General features: G+C 40.4%; 2 protein-coding genes across 4 annotated transcripts in view; one reads left to right on the top strand and one right to left on the bottom strand.

Annotated features, from left to right (window-relative positions):
- LOC111603983 overlaps positions 1-17157 on the top strand; it is a 188527-nt gene that overhangs the window by 95697 nt on the left and 75673 nt on the right. Inside the window, exons 4-6 of the mRNA XM_030223223.1 lie at positions 746-853; positions 2717-2808; positions 4183-4451. Coding sequence (XP_030079083.1) covers positions 746-853; positions 2717-2808; positions 4183-4451 — 469 coding nt within the window. The remainder of the gene's footprint in view (positions 1-745; positions 854-2716; positions 2809-4182; positions 4452-17157) is intronic.
- Positions 6697-17157, bottom strand: part of LOC111603972 — a 39183-nt gene continuing 28722 nt past the window's right edge. The window contains exons 10-13 of one of the 3 annotated variants that reach the window (XM_023321815.2): positions 15626-15885; positions 13547-13645; positions 11828-11966; positions 6697-7340 (exon numbers count right to left, since the gene is read on the bottom strand). In XM_023321815.2, the coding sequence (XP_023177583.2) occupies positions 6753-7340; positions 11828-11966; positions 13547-13645; positions 15626-15885 (1086 nt within the window). In that variant the 3' untranslated portion in view covers positions 6697-6752. Of the gene's footprint in view, positions 7341-11827; positions 11967-13546; positions 13646-15625; positions 15886-16111; positions 16389-17157 lie in introns of those variants that run through there. The other 2 variants (XM_023321817.2, XR_002751713.2) reach the window with 2 other exon arrangements.

Genomic DNA, 17157 nt, shown 5'->3' with positions numbered 1-17157 from the left:
CGTCCCAATTAAATTGTCAGCGAGAATATTTTGTTGTCGTGAATTAATTTCCGTGATTCCAAATGGGCAACTGCAATTTGGCTAAATTCGGGCAGCTCGGCTTCCAAATGGAATCTAATTAAACTGTTTTCGGCATCGATTTCACGTATTCAAACATCTTTTTTATGGGGAAAACATTTGCACATGACACGCCAGAGTCAATTTGAATATAATTTAATGAAAAACTCAGCGAATGTCGACTTCCATGAGCCAGCAGCAGGCAGCAGGCAGCAGGCAGCCTGTTCAAGGTCTGCTTTCGCACTGTACGCATAATTACTCGCAATTGAACTTAATGAGTGAGCAGCGCCTCTTCGAGGCAGCCGGAAATGACGTAGGCAGCATCCTGCGAGTCTGGAATGTATCCTTGGCGCCAAGTTCTTTAAATTATTGCCAGGGGCCCAAGTCTGTGACCTTAGCACTTAGCTCAGAGGCTGTTGATGGAATTACATTTCTGCCTCTCAACAATATTCGCTTAGGCACGTACCAAAATATTGAGATAGCAAAAAGGAAAAGAAAAGAAAAACTTTAATTTGCGCATATTCACATGAACGTATAAAAAAGACAGCGGGAATAGGAATAGGAATAGGAACCTGCTTCATGACAACACAGCTCAGCATGTCCGGTTCGTGACAGCTTAGCTGTTTGCCAAGTCAAATATGTGTGCAGTTTAAACTTACTTTAATTAATCATTTTCATCTCTTTATAGCTCATATGGCTGCGCCTGTTTTGCCGGCTTCAGCGGCAGCGACTGTGGCCACGGCCCACTCTGCACGGATGCGCATACAAATATTTGTCAAAACGGCGGAGTATGCAAGTAAGTACAGTTGAAACAAAACATTTTAGAGGACTCAAGAGAACCATAAGTGAAAATCTCTATAGACAAATACAAGCTGTGTGCATGACAGGAATAGTTAATATTTTTAAAATGTATTTAAAATATTTTATTTATATTTTATAGTCCAAGCAAATGATTGAAATTAATATATATATATATATATATATATATATATATATATTTTTTTTTTTTTTTATTGAAAATTTCTGTTAAATGAATAGACCATCCAATAAACCATGATTATTAGAGATTCTCAGCCTTATTTAACAGTTGATAGTAGCACAGTTTGTCGAGCTCGATTGTATATATATTTTAAATAATTGATAACCTGTCGAGCGCTTTAAATGAGAAACAGAACACTCATTCTATACAAATATTCAACTTTATATATGAATTGAGCTCATTCAATTTCATCAATGGTTTTTCATTACCTCAATGAGTAATCAAAGCTTATACGTGTGCTAATACATAAAGTATTATGTAATACGGCAGGCAGCTTAAATTATATTAAATTCATCCATTTTTGAGCTAAAAAGAAGTCAATAAATAGAGAATTTTTATGTTTTTTTAGTCATATTTAATAAAATCACCCACATAAATTACAAATTTCTTTGTAATTGGTTAAGTGGGCTAGCAAAATAAGATTAATATGAAAATAAATATTATTGAAATATACATTTTTTTAAAATTTTTTTTAAGCCATTATAATGGCTGTTTTTTATTGAGCTACACAACATTCTAGTTGCAACACTAATTAATTTGACAATTGATTTAATCGTTAATAGCTGCTTTCTGTTGAATTTGGCTTATCATTTTTTAAATACTAGAATTGCATGAGGCCAACGCTTGCAAATTGTTGTAATTTTTATCAAAATATTAATACATAAGGATCAGGATCATGCTTTATTAACAATCCACAAAGGTTTATCGAAGAAAAATTACTTTATTGTTTGGCACCATATTTATTAGAGATTTATTTATTATTAGTACACATGTCATCAAAAATAATGATGGCCATGAATGTGAAGATTGTGAAAATTAGCGTTTCAGATTGCGCCTTATTCACGCCAGCTGAGGCAGCAGCATAACTGAAATTATATTTAAATATCTTAAAATGTTCTATTTAATAAGTCTGTATTTTATTATTATTAAAGCTTAAATAATACTTGATATATATATATATTTTTAATTGTAAATTACAGTCTAAAGATCTGAGATCGAGTGTGATATTAAAACTTATCAACTTCATATATATAAAAAAAACATATATTATTATTATATATTATTATATGTATATTGTTCATTATAAGCCTTACACACTTTTTACTTTATTTAAATTTGTTTTAATATTTTTTTTTAATTGTTATTTGAAGTAAATTAATCTGGCTTTATTTACGCGTGCCACACAGCTCAACTCTAGTTAACTAAATAAACTCATTCAACATCAAAGATTTTAATAACATTTTTGAAGTAAACCTCAATTTGGTTTATTTGCACAGTTGTTTTTGGCATGTTCTCGCTGAGTTTACCCTGCTTTGCCCGGACATAAGTAATTTTCAACCAATTTTAGACAGCGCAAATTCTGAACATAAATATAATTAACACTAAAATATATGTTGTAAAGACTGATCAATCGGTCAGTAGATCTGCCTGATCTGGCTGAAGATCTCCAATGCCCTGGCAATTTCAATTTGGAATCAATTTTTATTTGCAATTTATATATATATAGATATATATTATTGTTATCATTTAATTTATAATTTTTTTTAACAATTTAAATTACCATTTCATTACTTATACTATTCAGATCATGAAAGTTGCTGAATTGATTTTTTATTGCAGGCACATTGGAGACGCGGCCATCACATGTCACTGCCCCAGTGGTTACAAGGGAACCAAATGTGAAATACCCGAAATAGTGGAGACTACGCAGGGTAAGTGGAGTCGCAGAGAGTAAATGAAATGTAATCAGACGTAACAAGCAATAACTAATTGAGCGTGTGTGGCAGAAAAACAAAAATATGTGGTTAAAACAACAGAGCAAAGGGGGTAGAGAGACGGAAGGAGAGACGGAACGAAAAGATTGCAACAAATTAAAAGTGAAGCTGGAGAGGAAGAAATTTAATTAAGGCAATAATTAAGCATTTAAATTGCACTTGATGCACGCAGTGCAACATTTAACGAAACGAAACATTCATTTCCAGTGTTGGCAAAGAACCTGAGGGGTCGCAGCTTGGGGCACACGACCCCCGACCCACGGCCCACCCATGACCCGGACTGTGACTGTGTGTGAGAAGAGTATCTGTTATTCTGTCTGACTTTGTCGCGCCTTTTTAAACGCGCAATTGCTTTCCAGCTGCGGGTTGTGTCTGTTGCCTCGCGACGCCTCGTCCCATTGTTGAATTTGTTTTGCAAATGGGCAACGACAACTGTTGCGACTACAGAACAATTTCGCGAAATGATTTATCAGAATTTCTCCCACAGCAATTGACGTATATTAAATTGCGTAGAGCTTTGTTAAAAATGTGTATAAATTGAAAGCAAAGCCAGAAATTGTGATAGATGTACGAAAGATTGTATTATATTTTACCTTTGTATACTTTGTATACATTCAAGGTGATCCACAAAATATGGATGTTGTCAGCCCCAACTTGAAATGATTTTGGTAATGAATAGCTTAAAAATATCGATACTCAATCTTCAAGCATAATAAGACTGTGCTTCAACTTCAACTTGTTTTTGATTCACGTACAGCTGCATAAATAATCCATGGCTTTTTTTTGACAAAGCAAGAACTTCCGCTCACTGTTCATATGTCATAAGAACAGAAATCCATCTGTTGGCTCGAGGGTTCCCCTGGCAACGTGTCTTCGGTATGACAACGTCATCGAATTTGACATTCGGTTTTGCACAGCTCACCAAGGGTCAGGTGGGAAATGCATCGGGAATGCGAGGCGAGTTAAGCGCAATAGGATGAAGGCAGTTGGTAGGGCGGGGGGCAGCAGATGAAGGGCACTTCATCCCTTCAGGCGTGTTCGGCACTTGGCTTAAACATTTCTCGCATTTTTCGTGCGCTGTAATGTCTCTTATTGCATTTTCACAGCGCTCGCTCTGACGGGTGGCACACTGGGCTGAGCTGGGCTGGGTTTCAGCGCTTTGTGCGGCTATGACTGGGCATTATTAAATTATTCCACCTAGCTTGAGCTCAATCAAAATTAAAGCGTTCTTGCATTCAGCATTTGCATCTGGAGGAATTGAGTGCGACTTTTTCAAACGAAAGTTTCTCACATTTTATTTTTCGCTTTCAGGATGCATTGGAAATGCCAACGCCAGTAATTGCCATCGTGCTTGCGAATTTGACAGCAGCAATGGCAACAGGAACAGCAACAACCATAACAATGCCGCCTCCAGTGCCAGCTCTAGTGGCAGTCCAAGCATTTTCAACGTGAGGAGCAATCGCAATGTTGCACGTAGTGGCAAAACCCGCTACGAGGTGACCATGCGACTGGGCGCCAATCTGACCGGATACTATCGCAATTCGGAGCGCGAACAGCTAGCCGGCGTCATGGAGCGACAGGTGAGTGGGCTATAAAAGCATTCGTACATATAATGGAAAGCACTCTAAGAATTAGATTAGGATACTTGTAACACTTAACAGGCCCAGACAGGCAGACTCACTCGCCCCCTCTCTCCCTGTGCCCTCTCCCTCTTTCCCAACAGCTGCCGATAACTACGTGACCCACATGGTTATGCAGGTGGTGTGCACACTTGGCCTTTCTTAGACTCTCACGAACAATTTCTTCTACTTTGTGCTACAATCATGGTCACAATGATGAAAAACATTTGAAGAGAACAAAAATAATAATAATTATTCACAGTAATTAGAATGATAATGACCACGTGATACTCATTTTGCCTGCTGTGCTAGACACTTTTTGTTGCTTATTTGTATATTTATTAAATAATATAAAATTAATGCAAGTCCTGCTAACATTTTTTGCCTTTGTCTGGTTTTTATTACATTGCAATGACTGTGCAAATATTCCTAACACCCACTCCCTCTCACTTTAATTAACGCCCACTCACAAATAAATGGCAGTCACTATTTATGCTGCCATTTTTTCACACTCCATTAGAATACAGAGGCCTGGCAAATTTGATCATCATTACTGTCCGACAACCGCAACAGGCAGACAACTTGAACAGCTTCATTATTGTCGCCCCAAAGCTTCAACCACAGCGGTAGCAAGTACCAGCCAGGCCGCAGAGTCGAGCTGAGGGGGTCGGACAGTCAGACAGCCAGACAGTGCTTGTATCTCTGATGATGACAGGCTGCAAACGCCAACACAAAAATCATCATCACTCAGAGTTGAGTGCGCCTCGCCCCTGCTCCTATTGCCGCCGCATTCCCATCAAAATATTAACTGCTGTAGTCCAGTCAGTTGACATGCCTCAACTGTGCCACTTGCCTCTTCTGTTGGCAGCATCAGCTTTAGGGTCTATTAAAAAACTGTTTGCTTAAGTCAATGCTAGTTCAACTCATGTCTGAACTCTGTGAATTCTGTCGTATCTTTCGCGTTATTGCTTGACGCTAATCAGGTATCAGCTTACAATTGCACTCTGACATTAATCAACTTCTAATTAGTTCTGCTTGTGTTTTATATAAATAATTATAAATTAGTCGTGACTAAGGTCTTAAATCACTTTTCATGAGTTTCATTGTATTTGAAAACTTTATAAAAATCAAACTTGAGTCGTGCTCGAACTAGCACTGGTGGGGTATACTCAGAGTGACTTTTAGCGACAGATGTATGAGATACAACAACTTATGATATACTGCTTATTACTCCGAAGAGAGAGGTCTTTTATATAAAATTCTTTTAGAATTCTTATAACTAATGTCTATTGCCATGGTTTCCCTTGGTTTCGAAATTTCCTATACCTGATCGTGTTGACATTTTGGATGGCCAATGCTGGCCCACAATCCACCGAAACTACCATGTTTATGCTTGAACATACTTGTGATTATTAATTTTTAATAAAATATCCTTCATTATTGTCCGAGCAAATTTGCCAATGTAGTTAAATATGCAACTTCTCTATGGGGCGCATAAACGCAGAACACAACTCTGCTCACATTTGATTTCAGTTTCTGAGTAAGCTGTGTAATAATTCTGCTTAGTTGTTGAAGCTGGCATAAATGAAGAGCGTAATGAGAGTCGTAAATAAAGTGCACACAATACATGCGCTTTTATAAACTCAAAATGCACTTAGCAATTATATAAATGATTTGTAAGAAAGTTTGAACGAAATGGGCGACTTCGATAGAAATCAAGTTGTGAGAGCTTAAGGAAGAGTTTGAAGACGTTGATTTTCCTGGTATTAAAATGATTATATATATATTTATATCCAAAGCGAAAAGTGTATATTGTTTCTGTGCAATGTCCGTGCCTCGAGGCTACCCTCGTCTGATGGTGTCCACTAGGGGCAGCTCAGGAAATTCTATATCTAGTATAGCAGAAACGCATTTTGCTAAAAAGATTGAGACTTGCTCCTGCTCACAAGCCAAGTCCCAAAATAAATAACGGATATATGAAAGCCCACTGTTTTTCAGCCAAGTTTATGAAAAGAAAACGACATCGCACACCTTAGCGTATAAAGAATGATATCTCTAAAATATAGTTCCTGTTGAAAGCGATTTATGAAAGTTCCCGTTTCATTCCTATCATAATATATGTGGTTCATGACTTCCATTTAACCCACTTGAGCTGAAGTCCTCATATAAAAAATTCCACCTTTCATGCAATATTATTTATTGTCTTCAACAGTTTAAGTATATAAAGATTAAGCATAAATTTATTTCTGTTGAGCTTCTTGGTTAGCCCACATAGTTCTGTGTTAGATTGAGCTGATCCTCCTGAACGACGGCGTTGCCGGCCTGGCTGATGTTGTGCAGCATATTGCGAACTGCGCCAGGTGTGCGCTCCAGCGAGGCCGTCCAAGGATTCTGCGCCTGAGGCTGGGCATTGTTCGGCGTTGGGCTGCCAGCGCTGCTCTCCATAATCGTGGGCATATTGGGCGCCAGCGACGCCTGCGCCTCGCTGCGCTCCTGCAGCTGCGTAAAGTTGCCGCCTCCATAGTCTCTGCTGTCGCCACGTTTGAAGCTGTGCACCGACCGAGACAACGGACGCCAGCGGTTGAGTTTCTTGGAGGTCTGTCGTTGCACGGGCGGCGTGCGGCTGCCCGCTTCCAAGTTGCCATTGGTGTTCGTATCGCGTCCAGCGCCAGCCGCATGCTGCTGCAGGAGATTGCTGACCAACTTGTCCAAGACCTTCAGATCGACTTTCAGCTGAGAGTTTCGTATGGAGTTCATGCGGCTGCCAGCCAAGCTGCTTGGGTTCGTGTGCATCGGATCTTCCCCATGGCGTTTGTTGAGTCCAGCTATTTTGGCCAAGCGCTCAGTTAACTGAAAGGAATATAAATATATATATATGTGTGTGTTTGTATATTATATAAAGCTTAAGGTTTCTTATTCTAATTGGATATGAAATGCCTGTAGAGTAAATATCATATATCATATATATTTGAATAAAATGAAACAAGATATGCAGCTGCAAAAAAGTATAAGCCGCATGCTGCCTGCCCCCTGGCTCGCTTGCAATTAAGCCGCAATCTAATGGAAAAAATGGGCCTTTGGCACTGCGAGACTTGCAGCAACCAGCGACCAGCAATCGGCCACCAGCAACCAACAACTTACGACTTACGACGGACAGGAGAGCAACATTTGGGACACCCACTTCCATGGCACGTTCCCAATCGCATTCGCATGGCAGCCGCACTGGCAGCGACTACCGCAAGGATTAACAATGGCGGCATTTGGACGAAAGGCAATATATTTTTTGGCATCGTCCGGGGTTGCCACCCCGGTCCAGTGCTGCTCGGTTGGCCGTCGAGCAATGCGCGACTTTAATTGATGTTTCATTTCCGTTGCAAAGTGCTTCCGTTTTCCTGTGCTCAACATCCGATGTTTGTTTTGTGCTTCTGCTGCACGCGGCTGCCCTCAAGCTCGAGTGGCAGCGCGTCGACCCGTCGACCCGTCGACCTGGCAACCCATTCACTAGTAATTGAGTATCAATGCGGTTTTAAGTGAAAAAATTCTTGCCTTTCCCTGCCACGCCCACATGCATCTATCTGCACAGTAAGCAACCCCTCTCCCCACCCCTTAATCCCACTCAATGGCCAGCCATTTCCGTTTGTAATCTTTTGCCTTGATTTGTACGTTTTGTTTTGTGTCTCTCCATCTCGCTCTCTGTCTCTCTCCCTTCCTCTTTTGGTCTATCTGCTTGTGCTGCTGTTGCTGTCTCTCTTTTTCAATTGCCTTGTGCTGCGTGAAAAGGGGGTTAATTGAGTTTTAGTGGCCGCGACTCACTTTAAATAGATTACAAGCCGTTCACAGTGTAAACCCTTTGCCAGCTCCCGCCGCTGCCACTGCGCCCGCTAACTTATCAAGTTTGTTTTGCACTCGGCTTCGACTGAGGCCTTAAATATTTGGAGCATGTCTTGTCTGTCACTCACTCAAGTGCGTTCTTGACGTTCCCATTTTCGCTATTTCTCTCTCCCTCTCTCTAGTTCGCTTTTTCTCCATTTCTTTCATCTCTTTCAAAATGAATTAATGTAAAAGTTGATTTGTGGCAATTGACGCTTGGATGCCTTCTTGCTTTGCAGTAACTTTTAATTGGAACTTTCTTCCTTTAGCTAAACGGGATATTACGAAAGTTTTTTTCCTTCCTACAAAACGGTTGGCTATGAACTGGCTGATGTTAATCAGCTAAATACGTGTGCATATCAAGCGAATACTTCATAATATTTGTTACTATTAAGTGACCCTCTGTCTATGCTGTAGACATGGGTAAGTTATTTAAAAACAAAAACTATACTCCCTTGGCTAATCACATCGTGCGTATACTTGATTTTTACATATATATGCTTCCGGCAGCCATTATTAGGGTTTTCAAATTCGAATATCTTTGCAAAGTTCGAAAATCCAATTAGCATTTCTTGTTAAACAGGTAAACTCAATAACTTACGTTGTTATGCACTGAAAGTTTCCGTTACCTGTGCAGCTTAGGATTTCCGTGAAACTCAGCTATATTCAAATGCTCAGCAGGCGTATATATATATTTTTAACATTATTATACTAAATGACTTTCTTGGCACCACACATATTGCGGTTTAGCTTTCCTTAGAAATGACTTATGACTTGCCTAGTAAACAGCTCACTTCGCGGTTACATAATGCGTATACGTAATATTTTGCTTGCTTATACACAAAGGCTTCTCTAATGGCAGCAGCTGTTCCGGAATGCCTCGTATCTTTACGAATAACTTCATGTGAATACTTGAAGCATATAATGCATATAGGTCCAATTATATTAGCGCCCTTAACTTGATGTCCTCAACATGGACCTTTGACACTTTTCAATTGTCGTTCAATTCTCAAGCTGCGTGCTTCGAATTCAATCTGCACATAGCCAACTTTATGTCTTTGGCACTTCTATGCTGAAAAAAGAAAGAGCTTCACATAGGGCAACAGTTTTTGTACGACTTTCCTCGCGTAAGGATTGCACTGCAGTTGTTTGCAGTCTCTTGTTTTTTCGCGCCGCAACGACTTCATCTGAATACCACCATAAATCTTGCACGATTTTCAGCAATAAACAAGCAGTCAGTTTTTACTTCGAGACAAGGGCACAACTGGGTCTGACCTTTCCCTCGCAGTATGCTACCCTTTGATTTATGACGTCTTCGCTTGCTTTATATTCTGCGTGTCCTTCGAGTGTCGCGCCTGGCAGCGCCCTGCCAGCTGGTGTTAGCCACGGGCAGCGCTTACTTTCAACTATGCCCGCGCTGCTCAACTAATGATTGAGGTCAGCTCTTACTGTACTGTAGTCACTCCCTTTGACTCGTAATTGCGGCTAATTTACTTTCCAAGCTGTCTTCGAAGAGGGTCTTTCACGCAGCGCAACAAAGCACTTGACAACGGCGATTAGCAGATACTTAGTGTTATTCTAATTGCTATGCTTGTATCTAATAACAATTGTCATTTGTAGCATAACAGTTTACACAAAGAATGTCAAGCAAATTGTCTGTTGCCAGAGAATTAAGTTAAGGCAGACTTTGATTTTGAATTGGTTGGAATTTCCAACTTGATTTCTTTCATATATATTTATATACTGTAAATGCATTGATATGAGATCTAAGCTCTAGTTTTACTGTTTACATTAATCGATTAAAATCGATAACATATTTAAATTTTAAACAACTTTTCGAACTTTTTGAGAGACACCAAGCTTAATACATGCTCCCCCAAAATATTCTCTATATAAGTTATAAGAAATATTCTCCTTTGGGATTCATGGTATCTGCTAGTCGTGCATACCCACTTCATTTTATCTACTGAGAATCTGCGTCGCAAAATCTTTAATCAATTCACTTTCGATTCAGAATCAGGTGCGGAAAACAAATTTTGGGGCATAAGTTTGAATTGTAAATGGAAAATTCCCTTATAAAAAACAAACAAAGCGAGCTGGAGTTTAATATTGACATCTCTAACAAGCTGCAACTGTTTAAATACCCAGCAGACCAGCATACCAGCTGTGCGACTCTATATATCAAAATCATATATGAACTCTCTTCTTCGAGTTGACAAATAACATAATTATTAAGCGCATACTTGACGCACGCGCCAGCGTGCTATATAAGACCAGAACTGAGCTTGTCATCTATCATTCCCGATTCGATTGAGCTAAGATGAAAGCGAAAACAATTACTTTGAGCCTCGCAGTGTTGGCCATGTTTTTGGCCTACTTGCCGCAGGGCAATGCGGAAGCGTGTGTCGATGTTGACGATCCACCTGGGTGCACTGACTGCGACGATCCAGACAATGAGGCTCAGCCGGACTGCGTTGTGGACACGAACCCAGTCGGGCCAAGTACCCCAGAGGACCCAGCAGATCCACCACCAGATGATGAGACGCCAGTTGCCCCAGTTGATGATGGCGATACAGATGATACCGACCCGGAGCCGTCAACGCCAAATAATGGTAACAACGGCGGCGGGAGGAGGAGGCGGAGGAGGAGGGTAGTGCGCATTGTACGTAGGACACGTGCTCGTCCAGTAAACAGACGCATCAGGAGACCTGCGATTCGCCGAGTTGTCATACGCAAACCAGCCCGTAATAACGCGCGCAATTAACTGCAACTCGCCGATTCTAAATAAACTTGAATTTAATAAAGCATTTGTCGCTCAAACTGAACTGAATTTCTCAAGCAATGTTTATCTGCAATAGCGAAGCAATTATATTGAGCTATGCCCTGCCATGCTAGCCGCAGGGTAGCTGAGTGGCTCCAGCATCGCTGGACTGCGTGACAACCGCCACAGAAGCCACAGCTGCACCGTAGCTACGGCCACAGCGTTGTCTGAAACACGACGACGACGACGACGACGACTGTTGCGGCGTCGAAGGTGTTGCAGAAATATGCAGAGGAGAAGGCAGATTGACTTTAGGGTAACGAGCGAGGCAGCGAAGGTGATCCAGGCGAGGCATGAACAATTAGTAAGCCAAACGGCAAATTGACATTAGAAAAACATTAATTATTGTCTGCTACCCGGCTTTGCGCGTGGCTTTAGCATACATAATATGTATTGTAGAAAATTTCATTCACTCAGCAAGAGCTTTATATAAGAGAGTCTTATACATAAAAATAAACGAATTCACTTTTTAAATGAATTATGCATTCTCTATTTGATAGCAAATTTATCTTAATTATTGTTTTTAAGATGAGTGCATCAACTTAAGCTTAGCATCTTAGCACCTGCTTATATATATATGTATATATATATATGTATATGCATATAGAATGCATGCTTTATATATGTTTTATTTTATTTGACTTACTTCACCCGCGGCATTGCTCGAGTAGCTCATCCTTTTGACCTTCTTGAAGGTCGCATCGCCTTCGGCCTGTGCCAGGGCTCGCTCCAGTGCTGAGTCCATTTTGGCACTACGTGCTTCGTCTAGACCCTGATAGTTTCCACTGGTGTTGAAGATAGAATAAGAATTCGTTAAAAATTAAAAAGCAGCTGGGCAATATGGAAAGTATGCCGAGAGAAAGGCGGCGAAGATTTGTTTATATATGATGGGAATGAAGATGATTCTGATGCATGCACAGCAGCTATTTCAGACTATATTTTAATAAATATTAATTAATATCGCTAAGAATGCAGAGTCACAATTTTGTTGGCCGGCCCAATCTCCAGCCTCTTGCACCAGTCTGTGTCCATCTCGCTTTCTTCCCGTCGTTCCTTGCACGAATTGCACAGGATTAGAAGAAGCCGTCTCGTCCTTTTGAACCTCTTTGCATAGTTCTCAAACCTTTATTAAACTAACATTTAATGCGAATCAAATAATTATAAAGCAGCTGTCTAATATAAATGTCTATTGTTTTGTTAATAATTTTGGTTGGGTATAGAATATATTCTATATCTGTGAAATTTGTTAAGCTCTGCTCAGTTTCGAGCTAGGCATGACTATGGCAATTGACTTAAGTTCTCATCAGCATTACATTCACTGCGCTGCAAATCTCTGAGCTCATTTTTTTAAATTTTAGCTGATTTTTAGGCACACATCAAGCGCGTTGTAGGGCCATTCCACATAATACTGCCATCACCTCCGCGGCGAATTTGCATTCAGTGTGAAAATGAAAAACTTTTGTGCAAATTTCTCAATGCCCTTTGTGCGAATGGGCCATAAATTTTTTAGTTGTTTGAATAAACAGCGCGGTCACTGGGCGTTAAATTAAAAGCGCCAGCAGCTGGCTGCTAATTTGCTACATGAATTTCGAGTGGGATACTCCAATTGTTTTTATGCTAATTTCTTGTTTTTTTTTCGGCTTTTCTGGTTTTCCGGCTTTCCTGTTATTTCGCTTTTCATCAAGTACCTTTTATGAAACCCGCTCCTGACCCTAATTGACGCTTAAATGTGCTTTGATCATGCTTAATGAATACTTTTTCTCTATTTATATAAATTTCTGTTTCTGATAATTAAAAAAACAATTTCATTTCAATTTGAGTTTTCCTTAAATTGCGAACGTTTTCCATCTACAATTTGTGTAATCGAGCTAAGCCTATTGCGAGGGGAACCCGCGAATATATATCTTTCTATTGAGCGTATCATAAAGCTGGGCAATATTTCTGTTACGCTCCTGCACAAATATGTCGTAAATTGTTGCGCAATGATTTCAATTATGCGATAAATATTTTGTATGCTGCCCACTTTTCTTTCCGCCATCAAAATTATTTATATCCTTAAAAACAACATGCGAAGTGGGCGGTGGTTGGGACCAACTCGCATTCGACATATAAATACTTTTGTTATTTACCTCTGGAAATTGGTTGGAGATGTGTGGCTCCCCCATTCCAGTAAGCCACAAGTAAATTGCGTTGCCCTCGGGGAATGTCATGAACAGATATACACACACTCGCACACACACTGCATCACACATGCGCTCAATTACCGCAACAACAATAAACAAAAAATGGCAACATCATAAATACGACGACTTCGTGAATTGGAATTGTCGAGTTCAGATTGTTCAGACCTCTCATCCGCTCTTACCTCATGAGCTTGTCAGCTCCTCCCCGGAAAGTGCCCTGGCGATGGCGCATCGTAGAGCGGTTCGTCTTGCGCACGGTCCGAAGATCTGTTTCCCAGAAGCTGTTCGGGATTAAAGAGTTACAAATGGTAGCAAAATATTAGTTACTTTATATTAAATATGAAAATATAACATAAACTAAGGACTACAACACAACAACATGTTCAGAATTGCCTCTTATCCTTTCGCTTGGCGCCAAGCCCAGTTTAATAAAAACAAATAAAGCCTTGGAAAAGAAACCAGCTTCAATTTGCCAAAGCAAAGCAAACGAAGTTTCAATAAATAAATACGAATCTATGCACTTTATGCGTACTGCAAGATCTGCTGAGTCGGAATGGAAAACATTGCGTTGCACAGCAGCCCGCAGCCATATGGACAACACATAGCTAAAACCACTGCCCGTCCATGACATCTATTCGGGCGAGGGCGTTGCCCCCTGACTGAGGGCTGCCGCGCGTTGAATGCAGCAGGGCAAACACAAATATTGCATAAACAACTGTTAAATGTGCACAGACGGACAAAGATAGTAAAACAATTGAAGCTTAGATGGAGTACTCGACTTGGAGATACCCTGTAAACAGATTCTATTCACCAGAGTTCTGTTGGGAAAGTGTTATCTTATCTATTCCAACTTTCTACTCAGGTATTGAATGACACATTGTGGGTATTCCAGCATAGTCTTAAACAGATCCTTATCTACCTCATCTGCAGTAGCGAGCAGGGTATAGCATAACATAAGCTGCCTGCTGGTTGAGCCGGCGAGCGTGCGCTTGCCTTAATAGGCAACTTTGCGCACAGTGTAACAAAAACTGTGGCATTTATAATATCTGGGAGCAGTTTGCGTCGCAAGTGTTGACAGAGCTCTGCAGCAGCAACAGAAATTGTTTTGTGCACGCTTCAAGTAATTTAATGCGTCACATTATGAGATTGAAGGCCACGTAGCCAGACCAGACCAGACCAGACCAGACCAAGCCAGACATTTGCCAGCCTCCAACTGGGGGTCAGTGGCGTCTATTCGACTTAGTCGGCTATTTATTATATAAGAAGGCGCAAAGCTCATTTATTAACATTAGCCGGAGCACTTCTTATGAAATGCACGAAATAAGCCAGTTAATTATAAGATTTGTCATCGGCAATGTGGTTGCAGCATTATGGTTTTCAGGCTAATTAAATATATTTGATGTTGGGCGAGCACCTCACACATGTATCAAGAAAGATGCTTTGTTTTAGGGCAAATAAAAATGCTGAACTATTATATATGCGTGAAAGTGTTACAAATGGAAAAGAATTTTGAAATGTTACTCTAATATAGAAATGTTACACTGAAAGCAATAGTAAACTGAAGCTGTAACATTTCTGTCTTTGACGCTCTGTTATGATACTCCGTTAACAGAAGAATCATTGAGGACAGAGCTGCAGTTAACTTTAATGTTAATTAACAGTCTGTTATTTGGGCTAAACTTGATGGACTGTTGTCTACATATGTTATGTGAACTTAGAGCAGCTTATGCTATCTCTCTCTCCCTCTCACTCTTTCCTTTAGCTAAGAAGAACTGCTTCTAGTTTTAATGTTAATTAGCAGTCTGAACATAAACTTAGACTGCTGTCCACATAAGTTATGTTCAATTTAACAGCAGCTTAAAGCTCTATCTCACTCTTTCATTTAACTAAGCGACTTCTATATAATTGACGTAAAAGCACTTTGACTTTAATAAATTTTTTAAGTAATTTTGCTCGAAGTTTGCTTAAGCTCATAACGAACTCAAGCGCCACACAAGCGTTTTCTCTTTGGAAAGACTTGTTTGCTGATTAAACAAATGCATATTGTTGCTAACGATTGTTGCTTCCATTATTAATTACAGAACAAATGTTAGACTGGCCATTTGGCAGACGCACATACCGGAAATGATAAGCTTAAAGCCAAGTGTGCGGCCATTAGGAACAGTTCAGTGCCTATCGCAGAGCTGAGGCGACTTTATTGATGCCATATTGTAGGCTCTTTGATATTCAAAACTAGAGCTCTTACCGCTTGATCCACTTACCGCTTTAGGTCCGGACTGGCCGTGTATGGCGCCGATACTTCCTTGATTTTCAACACTATTATGGCCGTTATAAATATGCAAATCACATTCACTACCGTCAAACAGGCGGACACAATGCCATTGATGAGGAACTCGGTGGGCAAATAGTCCGTGTAGAGGAACGGGTAGGAGCTGGTGGCGTTCATTGCCTCGTTTTTCAAGTGCGGTATACGTTTCTCCGGATAGATGAGCCAGATGCAGGCCTGCGACCAGAACAGACCCTGTAAAGTATAGTAAAGTGGCAGTGTGTGTTAAGTGGCAACTCCATTTGGCAGACTGACATGGCTTAATCAAAGTCTATATGTGTGGGGGGCACGCGTGGACAGTTGAGGTCATAAGGTCGCTGTATGTGCGAAGAGCCGATTTGAAATTGAAAGCAGCACAGATGTTGCCCTAAGCATATCAAGTAGTGCTGCCGGCCTTGAATTGTTATAAATCTCAACTCACTCAGACACACACGCGCACTGACTCCGGCTGGGATAAAACTTTATTGTCGCATTGTCTGCTCTTTGGGTTTTTTCCGTCAATTCTTTGCTCTTTTGCTTCGCTCTTATAAATTATAATGACTCAGCGCCGGCCACACACTCCGGAAGTTCGTGCCTACTGCGAATGTATGTGTGTGTGTGTGTGTGTCCTGTGTATATGCTTTGCCATGTGCCATGCTCTACTCTTGGCCTTGTTTTTAATTTATGACGTCTTTAGTGCTCTTCATTGAAAACGAAATCTGGTAAAAAAATTTGCGCTCTAAGAAAACATTCTGTTAAAATGGAACAGCAAGTAAATATAACTGTAATTATTCATTATAAATGGTGCACATAAATAATAAAAATGCGAGGTTAAAGAAATAAAATGTGAATAACACTGTTAAGTAAACCAATGCAGAGCACATTTCGCACGCTAATTGCCAAAAAGCGAGCAAATTATTTGCAGATAAACAGAAAACTTCAAAAATTAAATTCGGATGTTCGAAGTGAATAAGTTTTTATTGCTGAGCTGGAAGAATTATTCACAATATTTCATGGAATAGTCATTTTTTATGCCACCTCTAGCATATACGTGTACTATCTGCGGGCGGACGATGCTGCGTATGACTAATGCGAAAAGTAAATATATGTGATTACTCATACGCGGCGTTGTCCTGGCTGCATGCAATTAATTGTGGCACGCTGTTTGGGCAATGCAGTTAGCAGATTTTAGGTTAAAAACGTGCAACTGCTGCCTGATAGAGCTGACAACGTCAGAGTTTTAGTGCGTGCGCCTGATTTATGCAGCTCATATAAGCCGAAAGCAAAAAAACGAGCACAACTGTGGTAAGGGCAAAGCGAGGGCTAACTGGGCTAGCACACATGCTCGACCACAGTCGTCGGTATGATTAAGCGATCTCAGCTCCCATTGTTTCAGCACACGGAGTAAGCAAAGGACTAGCAGCGAGCTTGCAACTGGGAGTAGGGCAAGCGCAGCTCTTGCATCATTTTGTCATGCCTTGTGGCCGC

This window comes from Drosophila hydei, unplaced genomic scaffold, assembly GCF_003285905.1.
Source record: "Drosophila hydei strain 15085-1641.00,03,60 unplaced genomic scaffold, DhydRS2 tig00000149-arrow-pilon, whole genome shotgun sequence".
NCBI classification, from domain to species: domain Eukaryota; kingdom Metazoa; phylum Arthropoda; class Insecta; order Diptera; family Drosophilidae; genus Drosophila; species Drosophila hydei.
Note: the sequence above shows the minus strand (reverse complement) of the source record. Positions and strands in the feature narration are given on the sequence as shown.